The following is a 16,213-nucleotide window of genomic DNA, read 5'->3' as shown; positions in this document are numbered from 1 at the left end:
TGTTGACTGTCTTAGACTTAAGGAGGTGATAGAGAAAATGTTAATAATGCAGATTAAATTTAAAGGTGTCCTGTTTATGGTTCCTCCCTGCCCCGCCCCCCCATCCTGGCTCATTGTTAAACATTTACCATCATACCTTTAACCAACCCAGGCCTCACATGTCTCACTTGTTTCCGTTTTGCTCTTTGGAATGCCTGTTCTGTAATTAACAAGCTTTATTTCCCACTCCTATCACTCCCCGAAACCAGGCCCTTTCCTGATGCCCCTGCTTCCATTGCTACCCTTTTTAGTACAGGCTGCATTTTCACAACTCCTTTCCCACCACTCATATCCTCCATTCATTGGTGTATCAGTAGTTAAGGTGGCACTTTCTTTCTCTTTTAGCACTTATTTAATCAATTGCCCTAGAAGAATCTGGCCCTTGTTTCCCTGATTAGATCAGGAGTCTTTGATGGCCTCTTTGCTTCAAGGGAAAGCCTAGTTTACATGGGTTTGAGTCACATGTTTCTGATGCCAGAAGCTTTTAGGTCATGTGGGTTTGAGTGATGCCCTTTGTGATGCCCTTTGACCCTGAACAAGATATATAAACCCAGAGGTTCATGTTTTTCCTTTGGGGCTTTCACTCACTGAAGAGTGTCATGTAGCTTGAAGAGACTCTGGGCAGCCGCTGTTAAGAGCTACCACCCCCCACCACCCCCACAGATGTTGATGCTTTCCTGGTAACTATAAATTGAGATTTGGATCAAGACCAGGTCTGTCTGTTGATGTTTGTAACTTGTTTGTATTTGCTCTGAAGTTCAGGTTACTGGCTTTTCCAAAATGAATCATATTTGTATGTTGGATTAAAGTGAGATTGTTAACCTCTTAAAGTTACTTTCCTTAGTAAAGCAGATCAAAAGAACCTGTGCTGGTAGCTCTTGTTGCTGGTTGTTGTTGGCTACAGTAGCTGCTAGCCAAATTGTTGCTACAATTGGTCACGGTGGGACAGTTGGAATATTCCCTGCTCCTCATTGCTTCTTCCAGACTTTCCCTCTATCACTGTTACTCACTATCCTGAGGTTCGTGATACGCAAATTTGTCACTCATCCAGAACCTGATACCTATTATCTATCAGTTTCCTGGGATACTCTTTTTCTTTTCTTAATGAGTTCAGTGCCTGGTTTGCCATTCTTTTCTTGATCCCAACTTTTGCACTCATATCAAGGGAATCAAATATCCATATTAAAAACCTCAAAAAAGAAAAGAAAAAACCTCTCAAATACCTAACTTTTAGCTTCTCAGTCTGTTCACTTTCCATGACCCACTTCTTAAGCCTATCTCAGTTATACACAGATTGTGTCTCGATCTTGCCGTCACCTACAAGCATTCCATGTTCATGAACTCTGAAATGTCCTTATTTGGTCATAATCTTTTATCATTCCAGTTTGCCCTGTTATTCCTTTCTTCATACTCACCATGACCTCCATTCTCATCATGCCCTCTCAGTTCTTTCCTAAGTTATTACCCCTAAATTGTCTATACTGTCATTTTTTTTCCTTTCTTTACCCCTTGGTGAACCAGCTCAACACTGCACCCTAACAATGCAGATCAGCAACTGTTTAATGACTTAAAGTCCTGAAGAGTTATCTAAGGTATTGGCATTTTCAGTGCCTCACTCTGAGTAACACACAGTAGATGTCAAATATTGGCCATGAATCCAGGGTTGCCCTTCTTTCCTTTTTGTCTCACTGTTTCTATTCAGTTCCATAATTTACTAACCATTTTTCACTTCCTACTTGTGAACTTCTTCAAGCTAGAAGCACTGTTCAGATATAAATATGATTGTAAATTTTTTTTCATAATCCAATCACCAGTTTAAACTTAACTTTGTGATGCTGGTGCAAGGTCAGTTGATCCTCTCACAAAAGGCCTAGAGCTACCAGAATTGCCCTAGTTACTAGCATTTCTTATTTAAAGTAGATACTTGGAAAATCTTTTGTCCATGGCTTGTATTAGAAAAGCTTCCTGAGCTAAACTTTTCCTGATTATTAGGAAGTACCTATGGTATCTCCTTCAATTAGGTGGCTAGGTGGTACAGTGGACAAGAGCTGGACCTAGAGTCAGGTAGACCTGAGTTCAAATCCCTCCTCAGATACTTATTAGCTGGACAAGTCACTTAACTTCTGTTGCCTGTTTCTTCACCTGTAAAGTAAAGATAATAATAGCCCTCAGACTTGCTATGAGGATCAAATGAAATGAAAATTGTAAAGCATTTAGTACAATGCCTGGCACATAGAAATGCTACATAACTGTTACCTGTGAGGATGGGGATGATGGGTTATCCTTCAGTCAATCCATAAGGGTTTTGGTGCTCAAGTATTGGTGCTCAGTATCACTGAGTTGATCTTTAGACACCTGGGGACTGATAACCTGTAATTTCTATAATACTCTGTTGATGATTCTTGATATAGGAGTAGTAATTAGCTTTAAATTGACCTTTATTTACAAAATCTATCATTCTTTGGTTTCTTTTACAGAAGAATATTTTTATATTTTTCTGTTTCACTTATGACAAGGTTCACTAAAGTGTGTGCTCTTTCAGGGTAATATTTGTACTGAAGGAATGATAAAATATTTTGCAGAAAGCTATTTCTACTTGCTGAAGGTTTTTTTAATTGTAGAAGAATTGACTTAGAGGCATAGATGTTATATAGAGATCTGCATATCAGAAGATAAAATGGGCCTAGGTTTCAGTTGCCAAATAATGCCTGAAATACTTTGTCCAAATCTGGTAAATCATTTAGAGACATTTGCTTTTTATAAAGAATGAGCAACAAATTCTTAAATTAGGAACCTACTTTTTCTTTTAGAAGTTATCAGAGTCCACGTTTCATTAATAATTTCTAATGGACTCATTGGTTTATTTTGTTTGCCTTGCTGATAGCTCATTTTTCCAAATATATTGACTTTAAATGGTTCTCTTACAAGTTGTTCTCTGGGATATTAATGATCACATTTCAAGAAACTGCATTAGCAACCAAGCTCAGATAATCAGATGCAGTATAAATGTCTACTGTGTTGTGCCAAAGTCTATCTAATGACCCTAACTTATATGAGTATTTTCAAAGGTAAGAATACAATCTCAGCTTCATATAGTAGTGTCTTTTCTCAGCCTAACAACATATTTTCATCACTACCTTTGGCAAATAAATACAAGAGAAACACAACTGAGGCAAAAAAGAAAATAGTGCCAGCCAAGGCTATTGATACGTTTCAAGACCTTCATGTGATTGAAATTTTAATGAGAAAAATACCTACAATCATCCATTTTTGTTAAAGGATGGCCTTTTATTATCCCAGTAATTATTGCACTGTCATATGTAATAAAACTTTGTGATTGCATACATTTTTGTAATATTTTCCATACTAACAATATTTCTACCAACCAGTAATGAATCACATGCTTTAAAATGGGTATCAGATATGAGGCCTGAGAACATTATCCCTTTGACTGTACCATGTGTGTTACATAAGAAGAAAAAAAATAACCAGCTAAATGCTTACCCGCTCTTGTACTTTTCCCCCCTTTGCCATTATAGGACCTTTCTTTTTGTTAGAGATGGAAATCCAAATAAGCGGAATGTGCACAATGAAACATCTATGCACCTGTTGTGTATGGGGCCTCAAATCATGATCTCAGAGGGAGCCCTTCATCCTCGCTTGGCACGTCCCTCTGAAGACGATTGCAGAAGAGCAGATTGTCTCCGGATGATCTTAAAATGGAAAGGAGCGAAGCTTGATCAAGGCGAATATGAAAGAGCAGCCATTGATGCTGTTGATAACAAAAAAAACACACCTTTGCACTATGCTGCTGCCTCAGGGATGAAAACCTGTGTAGAGGTAAACTTTAGATGCTTGTGCGTCTGTTCTCTATGGCCAGATGTGTGGCGTAGTTCATGTCCATCAACTGCCAGTATGTTAATAGTGTTACCTGCCTTGATATTAATGGAAAGAACATTGATTTTGGAATCAGAAGAGACCTCAGTCCTGCCTCTAATACTAGCTTGCTCATTTCCTTAGGAAAATGGCTTTTCCCCACCCTCAGGGTATAGTACCAAATACAGCCACAATGCACAGGACTTGGAGAGGGAAAGAAATACAAACAAAATGTGCTATCACCTGACTTTTCTTCCTCTGTATTAACATATTGGGAGAAAGAGACATGCTTACATTAGGCAAGCTTCCCTAGAAATCTTAACAGTAAAGCCATATTTTTGTCAAACTTTGGAGACTTACCTGGATGTAAATCTTTCTGTATAAACAACCAAAACCACAAAAGGACAATGTAGTTGTGGCTTAAGTATACACTGGCAGAAGTCACCTCTTTATTGTAAATTTCAGCACTCCACACCTACCAGGGTAACAGTAGTGTCATAGAGGTCCTTTCTCAGATGTGACTCTGATAGAACTTGTTTGCTACCAGTTCCTCTGCCTTCTCCAGCCATAGTGTGGACACACATTTGCTAGGGGAAAAAAATCTCTTTGTAAATCTTAAAATGTTAGAGTGCTGGGGAGACAAAAAGGAAATGAAAAACAACAGCTGACTCAAGGAGCTTGCCTTCTGCTTCAGGATACAACATTTATAAAGATTAGTAAATGCAAGGTAATTTGAAGAGGGAGAGAGCCCTCAAAACCCAGGAGGTTAACACCATCATCGAGCTGTGCCAGGCACTGTGGTAAGTGCTGGGGATACAAAAAAAGCAACCGTCATCCTTCCCCTTCAGTAGCAAGTTTTCTGTCAGAGGTGACAATATGCATACAATTGCATACATACAAGATATTTTCAGGGTAAATTGGAGGTAGGGTTAGGAAAGGCTTCCCCTGACTCAGGCACCTGAGTAGTGCCTTATTAAGTTTGGGAATCAAAGAGTGGCTAAATGACAATGGAATGCATTTTTGGCAATTCTGAATTATCCAAGAATAAATCTTGCAAGATCTCATCTTGTTTGGTGGGTAGGAGGTAAAACCTAGGCAAAAGGATTTAGGGGGAAAGTTACAAAAGGGAAAAAAAATTTCACAAAAGCAATATCCTGGAAGCAGGAGATGGAGTGCTCAGTTCTGAGAACATCAAGTAGTCCAGTTTATCTGGGTTCCAAAAAAGGGAGAGTAACGCAAAATGGATAGAGAATCAAAGAGCTTAAGTGCCAAGTCTAGAAGGGTTTGTCTTCTATGTGAGAAGCAGTGGTTGAGTAGGGAATGGCATAGTCAGGCCTGTACTTGAGGACAGGTAACACTGAGTTGAAAAGTAGATCAGTTAGGCCGGATCAGACTAGAAATGTGATAGACCCGCAGTGAGTGTGGTGGCCTTATATGCCCTAGGCTGGAGAGGTAATGGAGGTAGAAGAAATAAAACATGACATCTGATTGGATGTTGGGTATGAGGGCAAGTGAAGAGTGAAGGACAGCCCTAAGGTTTGGCTTTGGGTGACGAAGAATGGTAAGATCACAACCACTATAAGTTCTCCTAACTTCTGGTCCAGGCCAGAGAGGATATGGGAAAACGCAGAAGTTTGTGTGTCAAAGATGGAGCTTCCATGGACCTTAGAACACCGTGGTGTCTCTGCCCAGACCTTTTAGAAAATGCTGTTCCCTCAGACTTTGTAGTGATTGTCATGTAGCCAGGTGTTTAAGGAAGATTCTTCACCAAAGATATAAACACATAGAGCTACTCAGGTAACCAGATTCCCTAAAGTTACCCTGCTCTGCCACAAAACATCTCACCTGGCTCTCTTGTGTTCTCCCCCTTTGTAACAGTCAGTTCTGCAGGATTAAGGACCAGTTTAGTAAACACTGGTCTAGCTCTGTTTTAATTGTTTTAAAAGACTCTGAACTTAAACACCAAATAAAATGTGAGCTTTCTTTTTATAAGCTTATTTTTGTAGGCAACCAACAAGAGAGAGAAACTGCTATCTTTACTAGTTATGTTGGCAATAAACTATTGCCTTTCTGCACCACATATCTATTGCTATGTCTTCCTGTTTTGGATACCAGCAGTATTGGTTTATAGAATTCATTCAAATATGGTGACTTCCAATAAAGCGTGCTTCAGTTTTTGTCTGAGTTTTCCATTCTGGCAGCTTCTTGGCTTGTCTCTCATAATCTGTCTTGAGTACAGTGATATCCATGCCAAATAACTATAAAATTGGAGCAGCATTCTTTTCAAAAAGATTTCTGGCTTTTTCTTTTGAAGCTTCAGGGTTGAGAGAGCCAGTTGACTTCTTTTGTGCATTGGAAGAAATGAGTAGATTTTCCAATACCTGAGCTTCTTAACAAGCTACTCTTCTTAGTATAGCTTATCACAGTGTTTTCTACTATATTGCTATAGTTTTATTATGTTTTAAAAGATACACTTTAAGTAGATTTTAATATCTTTTGCTTTTACGTGGTCTGGATTTACTCCTGTATTCCTACATCTACCTCCTCTCGAAGGGACCATGTCATGTAACAAATACTTTTTTTAAGAGGTATTCTTAAAAGCATTAATAATTTCCTATGAAATGTTTTTAATTTCATGTTATGTGATACATGACAGCAAAGACCCAGGCCCAGTCAACATGATCTACAGATGCTTCAGTGGATGAATGAAAAAGCATTTTTAAGTGCTTACTTTGAACCCATGCTCTGTGTTACATACTGATAGTACAAATACAAAAAGGAAAACAATCTGCCCTTAAGGCACTTATGTCCTAATTGGGAAGAACAGTGAATGCAGGGTGGTGATAGCCAGAACAGATGTTTTAGTCTTGAAAGGCACAGAGATGATGATTGGAATCATAGGGAAATTGACATGCCCTTTCCAGAAATGGTTTTATTGATTTGATGATTGTTCCCAGAGCAGGAGGAAGAAAGCCAGGTAAATGATAACTAATAGATAACTAGAGGAGACAGGGTAAAAATGCTGCATTTGATTACATGAATTCAAATCCTATCCATTTAAACAAACTATACTCTAATAAAAATTACATATAACTGAAGTAAAGACATTGACTTTGGCTAACATCATTTTTTTAATAGTTTAACTGATACATGATTCACCACAATAAGATGTTGAAAAAGCTTAGAAAACATCTCATCCATCAGAAACTTGATCCCTACAAGGTACAAGAGCACCACCAAGGACAATTCTGTAGTGGATAAGCTTATTTGCGAAACATTGTGGAGGAGGATAATGGAAAATTAAAAGTAGTATTGCTTCATAAGAGAAAAATAAGCAGTGAAGGGAATTGACTTGAAGAGACTTTGGCATAATATGTCGCCTAAACCAGATCAGCCTAAAAAGATGTATTAGTGCAAAGAGGACATGTGAACTAAAACAAAACTTTTGACATTTTTGTAAATTGATCTGTTTTCATTAAAAGAACAAAAAGTTCACTGATGTGCACCTAGTGATGTATTTTTAAGATAATTTAAAGCAGAAGATTCCAAGAGAATAAAAACAATCACAATTCTTTTATATGTGACCATGAAGGACGTAGCAGTTAACACTGTATATGCCTGCTTTTAGTTTCTGTAACATTTTATGAGAATAATCCACACGGAAGCAATGTATTGATTTATTTCCCTTTGTTACATTTATTTGGTATAAAGGAGAATTTCTATTTTGGGGAGGAGGGAGAAAGCAGGTTTATTTAGTGGACAGCCAGATTAATAGTCTTTGAACTATTTCACAACTCATTTCTTGCCTATATAAAAAAGTTCAATAGTTTTCCCCCCATTTGAAACATTTCCAATAAATGTTCCAATAAATCCTTCTGCAAAGACTTTGTTCTTCACCCACCAACCAAGATAATGGGAGCTTCTTCCAAGATTATAATTAGATAATTTAGACTTCCCCAAAAGGCTCATTAAGAGTTCAGAAAGACTCCCCATGAACTCAGCCACCAGATCCCTGGAGCCAAGTCAGTGTTTCCTAGTCCTTTCGGACTGATCAAAAAGTGAGATTTTGTTGATAAGCTACTTTAGAAGACAACTTCAAGTGTAGCCCTCCTTAAAATCACAATTAATGGCTTAAAAATTCACTGCTATGTGCCTTTTGCAAACTTAGGAATCTCACCATCAATCTATTTTCATAAGTAAGTTAGACATTGAACTCTGATTCCACTTCTTAGTTTTGTAATAGCACCACTTAACCATATAACCAGCTGTTTATAGAACATCGCAGTTGATGTTGGCAAATAAGCAGGAGCGACTCATTACCTCTGTAACCTCTGAAATAACAGGAAGGATTTATCCTTTAGACAGGGGTTGTTCTAAATGACCTCTATAGTTTCTTCTATCTCTAAGATTCTTTAATTAGAAAAAAATAAATTTAAGACCACTTATCCCCTTCTCCACTAATATAAACCAAATAACTCAGGGGGCAACATTGTGTTTAAATATAGCAAAACACATTATCGACAATGACTTATACCCAAGAGTTAGCATTAAAGATAACATTAGAAGACATAGCTGACAGGAAAAGTAGGTAGGCTGGACCTCTAGAAATGATAAAAGACTGATTGACAGGCTAATAGTTACATCTCTTCCCTCACAATCCCTTATTCTTATTAAGTACTTTTTTTGGGAGAAATACAGACGAAAAATGCCCAGAATGTAATAGCATGGAGGGGTTGCAGTCTGTATTGGAGATTATGAAAGGAGTTGGGATAGGTTTCATCTCACAGAGTACATGAAATCTTTGACCAGCAGTCGGTGATTATAAAGAACATGATATTTTCCTTACAGTAAGAATTTATAATATTTTCTGCCAAGTTAATAATCAAGCCTCTTAATAACTTTTAATGTACTATTTATAACACACTTTATCATATTCATTTATACTTCGAAAACTGTATTGTCTCTTTTTTTGTATTTTCAGTATGCCCTGTAAGTAAGTTTAATGAAACTTTCCTCAATGAAACTCAATGTGGTGTGTGGTAGGTCCATTCTAAAATAATTAGTCTCTCGTACTGATATCCCCTATCAACTAGGCACAAAAGCACATAGTGCCTCCCTTTCCCCACCCCTTCACTTATGGTTTTCTGCTTGTCTACAGGTATATCATGTCACAAGATGAAATTACATGAGTAGCAGATTTAAGAGACTGCTTCTCAGTGCTATTATCTTCAAAGAATATCTTTGGCTGTGTGTAAAGTGCTTTTGGTGTAGGGCCCTATAAATTACCTTAGCTACCTTTAGACTAATTATTGATCACAGAGATCATTTCAGCCTACCTTATGAAAAAATTGGCCTTATGTAACATTTCATAAATTTTAGTATGTACTTTCCCTCACATTTCTTGAAGTCTTCTACACTTACCAGTAAATAAAATTTGATATTACAGCTTGTTAAACTGAGTTTTGTAAAGAAAGCATGTGTGTGTTCGTGTGTGTGTGTGTGTGTGTGTGTGTGTGTGTACATGCAGACATTGGTTTTCAGATTCCTTGTGCCTTCAAGCATGACTGAATAAGCTGAATAGAATGAAATATGGCCTGTTATGTACCATTCACAGTATCTTTGGGATGGAAGAACTCTTGAGACATCCCACGAGTCTTCAGGCAGTGCAGTAGTCGTTTACTGGAAAGAAGATGAGAAAGATTTAGGACCTATCAGATCTGCCATGACTGCTCATACCATTCGTTGGCTTGTATTTAGGAAACTTCCCTCTTTGTTACTCCTTTTTGTTGGTCTTTTGCTATGAAAATGTTAAGTCACTGAATGTGAATATGAAGGTTTGAAGCTTCAGTGAAGATTTTATTTCTCATTAAAATTTTAGAAATATCCATGTTTTATTTATTTTGATTTAAAAGGGAAGCAGGAGATACTAAACTGGGAACTAGTCCTAGCTCTCTCACTGTTGCTTTTAACTTTAGTCAAGTAATTGAACATCCTTAAGCCTCAGTTTTCTTAACCTTAAAATGAGGATGTTGAATTAAGTAATCTACAAATTTCTCTTCAAGTGCTAAAATTGTATGATCTTATAATGTCTTAGTGCTATTTTAAAGTAAAATACTTCACACTTTAAACACTTTGAGCAAAATCCTTTTTGTCGGTTAACAACAGAAGTTAATTCTGTCCCAGTGTGATATTGAGTGATTGGAAAAACTTATTGGCCTGTGCATATGTATGTATATACAGTTGGTGAATCTTAAATGACAGTCTTCAAATGTTTAATTTTCAAAATGCTAATTTTTATTGATAACTCTGTTTTTTTATCATATTCACTTCAAAATATCTCCCTTTCTCAGCAAGCTATCCTTTGTAACAAAGATGTTTTTTAAACAGAAAATAAGGTTAATTTAGCAAAACTAACCAGTATATCAGCCATAGTTGACAGGTTGATGATTATTGATAATATAAATGGGAATTTTAGAGATATTTTGAGCAGTCGCTAGTATGATGGATTTAGAGTTAGAAATGCCTGGATTTTAGTCTTACTTCTTATACTCCATAACCAGGTGAAAGAGTATTGTGGGTAAATCATTTAGGCTCTCTGAGCATGAGACTTAAATGAGATAACTTAGGTAAAACACTTTGTAAACCTTAAAGTTCCAGCTAAATCTCCATTACTTATAATTCTAACTTACTTGGAACCAGACAGATTAAAATACCTAGATATATTCTACCCTTCTTCCAATGCATGATTTCTAGGTATATATGTTATATGTAATTATTTTAGAATGGACCTACCACACATCACATTGAGTTTCTTGGAAATTTTCATCAGAATCATACAATGGTACTAAAAAGACCATGTGTATACTGATGAACTACAATGCTTGGCAGGTGCAAAAAACCTTTAACTAAAGAATTACCGTAGAATTCCTTGTCACATGTGAAAGTTTCATTATAGCAAAGCCTCAATTAAATTGGACATTAAACATCTGCGGACCAAAGGAGGAAGGTCTAAGTAATTTGGACATTGGTTTTTTCAATCGTCCATTGTTTTCTTTGCCAGATTGAAGTCAACTTGGAAATTTAGACAAGGAGTTGGCCAGGCTGGGGTTAGGGAGATGAATAGTAATGGAAAGAGATACTAAAGTCACTACTGACTATATTGTCATGCCCATATAATCTGAGAATTCCCCCTTTTCCTAGGTGGTGCCTTCAAACTTGTTTCTGCTTTTGGCTCGGCTAATTTAATCCCACCTAACATGGCAGGTGCTAAAGAGTATCTCACACACACATGCAAAGAAATTAAATTTACTACATCTTAGAAAGGAAATAATTGTTTCCTGATACAGGAATCACTTGAGAATCCCTTGAACCATGCAATGAAACAATTATCTTGTAAGAGCAGTGGTCACAATCACCACTAAGGAGAAAGGAGGAAGATGTGATGAATTCACAAACTGTAACCACACCTAATCTGACGGGCTATTTATTGATGGTGAAAAATGGGAACTGGATCAAGAAAAAGACACGGACTGATAAATCACTAACTCGTTTCATAACTGCAACAGAAAGTGAAAGAGTCTAGAAAACTCTTTAGCCAGCAAATACCTGATCTCTTTTTCAAGCACAAAAAGCAGCCAGTGTCAACAAAGGTTTAGAATACAATTTTCAAGGTGTTACAGAGGATGGTGGTGGACAGAGGAGCCCTAACTCTGAATTCACAAAATGTTGAAAAATGGTAAGAGGAAAAACAAGTCTAAAGGAAGCTTGTGAAATCTAACCGTGTATTTTAAGAATGTTTTGGGGTAAAACTGGCAGGCAGGCAGTAAATTGACCAAAAAAGGTAACATTTGGCAGCACTTCCATAACGTTCTATTTTCATCATTGATTACAAAACTGTAATACTTGTGCTTTTTAACACCTTAGTACCTGTGTCCTCTATGAGTGAGTGAAAATTGCATTACAGAAGACAAAGCCAGGGAAAGCAGTTGAACCAGAACCAGATATGTAGCTACAAAACCATGCTAAAGGCAGTGTAATTTTGAAAGCAAGAGAGGAGTTGATTAAGATAACCAAATTAAGGGAATGATACTGACAGATCTCTGGTGTGAGTACTAAAAAAGAAGGATCAAGTTTGTAACTACAACCCAGAGGCTTTTTCTCTCATCCCTGTAAATTCTTGATGAAAGTGATATACATATATCACTTTTTGATAGCAGACCACACGGTCACAGTCTTGTACTTGCCTGAAAGACATAGAAAATCCAAGATCCTTATATTTCTTTGTCTTTGGCTTAGCAAATCAAAGCCTTAAAAGCTGTCCTCTAGTAACTTGTTTCAAATGTTTTTAAGGAAAACAGGGATGAATATGTCAGACACAAGTGTTTACCACTGTCATAAATCATGTCATTTAAATGCTTGTAGAAGATGAGGTGGTCTAGATGCTCCTGCTTGCCAACAGCATCATACTGATTCTAGCAATCCTTAGCATACTACAGACCTCCTCAATGAAATCCATGACCAACTCAACAGTTTATGTTGCAAAAACCAGTTGGATGAAAAGTTTCTATTGTTTAGACTATTATTTGCAATTAGATAGGCAGCCTGTAAGTACTGCTTATGAGTAGTGAGCTGAACCTAGAATTAAATACAACAAAGAGATTAGGTTGGATTTCATTTGGGAAATTACAAATTGCCTTCAAGGATCACAAGCACATCCCTGTCAGTAAATTCTAACTTTTCACATCTATATTCTGTTAGTGATATGCAGCTGCAAATTATTCAGTGCCAGAATATCTGAAGAATTAAAATCGTAGGTGACCCAAAGATCATTGGAAAGACGATGGTTCTGCTAAGGTTTCAGCATATTACTCATGATGACTTAAGAAGGTGGGGGCAAGGAGGTGGCACAATTTTAAAAGGTTTAAGTCCAAGAAATGTATAGTCATGAAAGGATGTGGGTCCATTATCTAATGAGGACAAAGGATTGCAGAAAGATAACCTGAGTGGTTCCTTGGTATTCACAGAATATTAAAATGCTTATAGAAAGACCAGTCATGCATTGCAGCATGTGGATTTTCTATGTTGATGGTAGAAAAGAATTATGTTTGATGAGAAGGTATAGTTGGATCAGGGTTTGTACTATTTGAAGGAATGCCTACACTGTTGGTGTAATTATCCATTGAAATACAAATGTTCCAAAAGTTTTGGTGCAATTTTAACCTAATAAAGCTTTATATTGGGAAACGTCTGAGCTTTGATACAAGAATAACAATATTACTGTTCTATAACAAACTGAAAATTCAGTAGCATGGGAAGGCACAAACTGATGCTATGTGAAATGTTCAGAATCAGGAAAACTGTACTTGACTGCAGCGATGTAAATGGAATGAATAAATTAAAAACTGAAACCGAGTACGTTAGGTAGTTATAATGATCAAATTTTGTTTTAGAAAGTTGTCAAAACTGGATCTTCCTTCCCTCTTTGCAGAGATGTGGAATGTTGCATTTACTCTCCAATATTATGAATGTATTAGTTGGCTTTGTATAGTTACTTTTTTCTTCTTTTTAATTTACTATTACCAAGGAAGGTTCATTGTGTAGGGAAAGGGAACACAGTATTCATATATGCGCAGATGACATAACAATGAACATTAATAGACGTAAGATAAAAAGGAAAAAGAAGATACAATAAATATAATAATAAAAACTGCAGTGAAGTTGCTTAAGACATCAAGGACATAATTGCATGCATTTCTGTTTTCTGAACAGAAGAAAAGAGAAAAGAAAGAATTTCAACAAAGAAAACATTTTCTTTTTTCCTTATTTCACCTTTTAAAAATTTGTCTTTTTGTTTTTTGAAAGACTGGGTCTCCTTGTTTCCCCCCAGCCAGCAGTGTAGGGGATACTTCTGGGCCCGGTTCAAGAAACTTTGACTTTTCTTTCCAACCTGAACCGGTCCAGCCCTTCTTAGGCAGCCTGGTTGCCCATTGTTCCTTGGAGCCTTCCATTTATATTAAGGCTGAACTTAGTATGGATAGCCAATTAGCTTAGTCCGGTATAGCCCGGAGGACCTCTGAGCTCAAGAGATCCGCTAGCCTCAGCCTTCTCAATACCTGGAATTAGAGGCCCAGCCAACAAGAACAACATTGTTTTTAATCATTTTTTTTCCTTAAATGTACTCAGGTTGAGAAAGAGGTAAGATAGGAAGGAGAAAAATCCTAGAGTAAATATATTGCTTTTACTCCATTCTCTTCCCTTCACTCTAATGGCATGTGGTACTCATTTTCTTCTTTAAAAGTAGATGCTTATCATGTTTTCATTTTGTCCTTTAGGCTTCAAAATTTCCAATTTAATAAATTGATTCAATATTATTGAGGAAATAAAAGTAAAGCAGCCATACGGCTATGGACTATAAATCTGTTCTAAGCTTGTGGTCTCATTTTATTGGGGATTTAAGACCAACTAAAACATTTCTGTTAAGCGCCTGCTGTGTGCTCGGTGATGTACAAACATTAATTGTACATGTATCCCTAGGATGATGTTGGTGAAATAATACCAACTGTAATAGGAAATAATAATATAAACCTTTACAATTTAAAATGGTGAATTTTGTGTTCTAAATCCCATACAGTGGTAGTCTGAGATGATTATGCACGTGTGGGCAGCTGTAAAAAAAATTAACATCTGCCTATGCCAGACAGTGTTAGGGTGTGTGCGCAGTGAGGAAGAGGGGATGATCCCTGCAGGGCCTGTGTAATGGCGGGGCTTGAAAACCAAGACCCATCTGACGTAAAAGAGACTGGGCCTTCGGGAAGGCCGTTTGAGAGCTTTCTGTGAGGCTGACCTGACATGACATTTCAACATTCAAGCGGTAGTCTCCTCACTACTTTTAATATCATTAATACAATGGGTTGCCAAAATGACACTAGCTTTGCCCAGGAGTCTCCCACAAACAGGTCCCTGCTGTCAGTATTAAGAGGACTGAGAAGGGAAACCTAGGGATTTTCTGCTGATACTCTGTAAAGAAACAGTAAACAAATTCATCCAAAAAAGATTTCCAAATACTTAGGAAAAATCCAGTGATCACTGTAGCTTCACTGGGCTGGTGTGCAGCTAAACTGAACATTTGACAGATTCTTTCAAACGTTGTGCTGTACCCATTTGTTAGTGCAGCTAATGCTGTGCTTGTAGAAGATCCTTATTAAAGCATCTCTAAATAGCTCAGGGAAATCTAGGCCTCTTCAGTTCCCACTCCCTCCTCATACCTTGGCCAAATTGAGTATTTTATTGTTAACTGGCATCGGTAGATTCTATGTGATGAATCACAAGTTTACGTAGTATACGTGTAGAGTATGAGAAGTGATTAACCCCTCAGGAGAAAAGGCCCGTTACCTTCAGCCTGAAGGCTGATTTCATGGGTTGAGGGAATGGTTGCAGTAGCTAAAGGATATGAGAGGAAGGTCTAGTCTGCACCGTTAAACTAGTCTAAACTAGGGTAGAAGCTCATTTTCTCACCTGCCAAAAGCTGTTAAGTTGTTTCAGGTGTGTCTGATCTTCATGACCCCATTTAGTATTTTGTTGGCAAAGATATTGAAGTGGTTTTGCCACTTCCTTCTCCAGCTCGTTTTACATGTGAGGAAACTGAGGCAAACAAAGTTAAGTGGCTTGCCCAGGATCACATAGCTACTAAGTGTCTGAGGGTAGATTTGAACTCAGGTCTTCCTGACTCCAGGCCTAGCACTCAATCTACCGCACCACCCAGCTGCTCCCAGAAGCTGTACTTACCAATGTGTTAGGTATATACAGCAGGCTTCCTAGCTCCTAGGATCATTCACATGTGCCCTTCCTTCTAGGCTAAACTTAAGCTTATGAGGTTAGGGAGCAGGGCTTTTTAACTTTATTGCTTCTCAGTGCTTAATGTGATGTCTTGCACATACTAGATGTCCAGGAAATGTTTACCGAATGACTGGGTAGTTTTGCTAAATGATGTGCCCTCGTTACAGCTGAGTAAGAGGTATAATGACAGTGACTTTCCACATTTTTTTTTCATTTATTATATGGAGATCTGAATGAGGAATTTCCCTCCACTCATGGAGATCAGCATGTTCTCTACAATTTGTTATCTCAGAGTTGCCTGTGACACACAGGTTGTGTGATCAGCCCAGAGTCACATAGTTTGTATGTGTCAGAGGTGGGACTTGAACCCCCAGGTCTTTCAGACTCCAATCACAGCTATACTGTTACCTCTCATATCTTACACATAGTAGGTTCTTCATAAATGTTTTTAAGTTGGATTAAA

General features: G+C 37.5%; 1 protein-coding gene across 2 annotated transcripts in view; it reads left to right on the top strand.

Moving 5' to 3' along the window:
* ANKIB1 (ankyrin repeat and IBR domain containing 1) overlaps window positions 1–16,213 on the top strand; it is a 145,135-nt gene that overhangs the window by 47,448 nt on the left and 81,474 nt on the right. For both annotated transcript variants that reach the window (XM_036761895.1, XM_036761893.1), the window contains exon 3: window positions 3,579–3,879. In XM_036761895.1, the coding sequence (XP_036617790.1) occupies window positions 3,579–3,879 (301 nt within the window). The remainder of the gene's footprint in view (window positions 1–3,578; window positions 3,880–16,213) is intronic.

This window comes from Trichosurus vulpecula, chromosome 5 (assembly GCF_011100635.1).
Source record: "Trichosurus vulpecula isolate mTriVul1 chromosome 5, mTriVul1.pri, whole genome shotgun sequence".
NCBI classification, from domain to species: Eukaryota; Metazoa; Chordata; class Mammalia; order Diprotodontia; family Phalangeridae; genus Trichosurus; species Trichosurus vulpecula.
The sequence above is the reverse complement of the archived record's forward strand: the minus strand, read 5'-3'. Positions and strand labels throughout refer to the sequence as shown.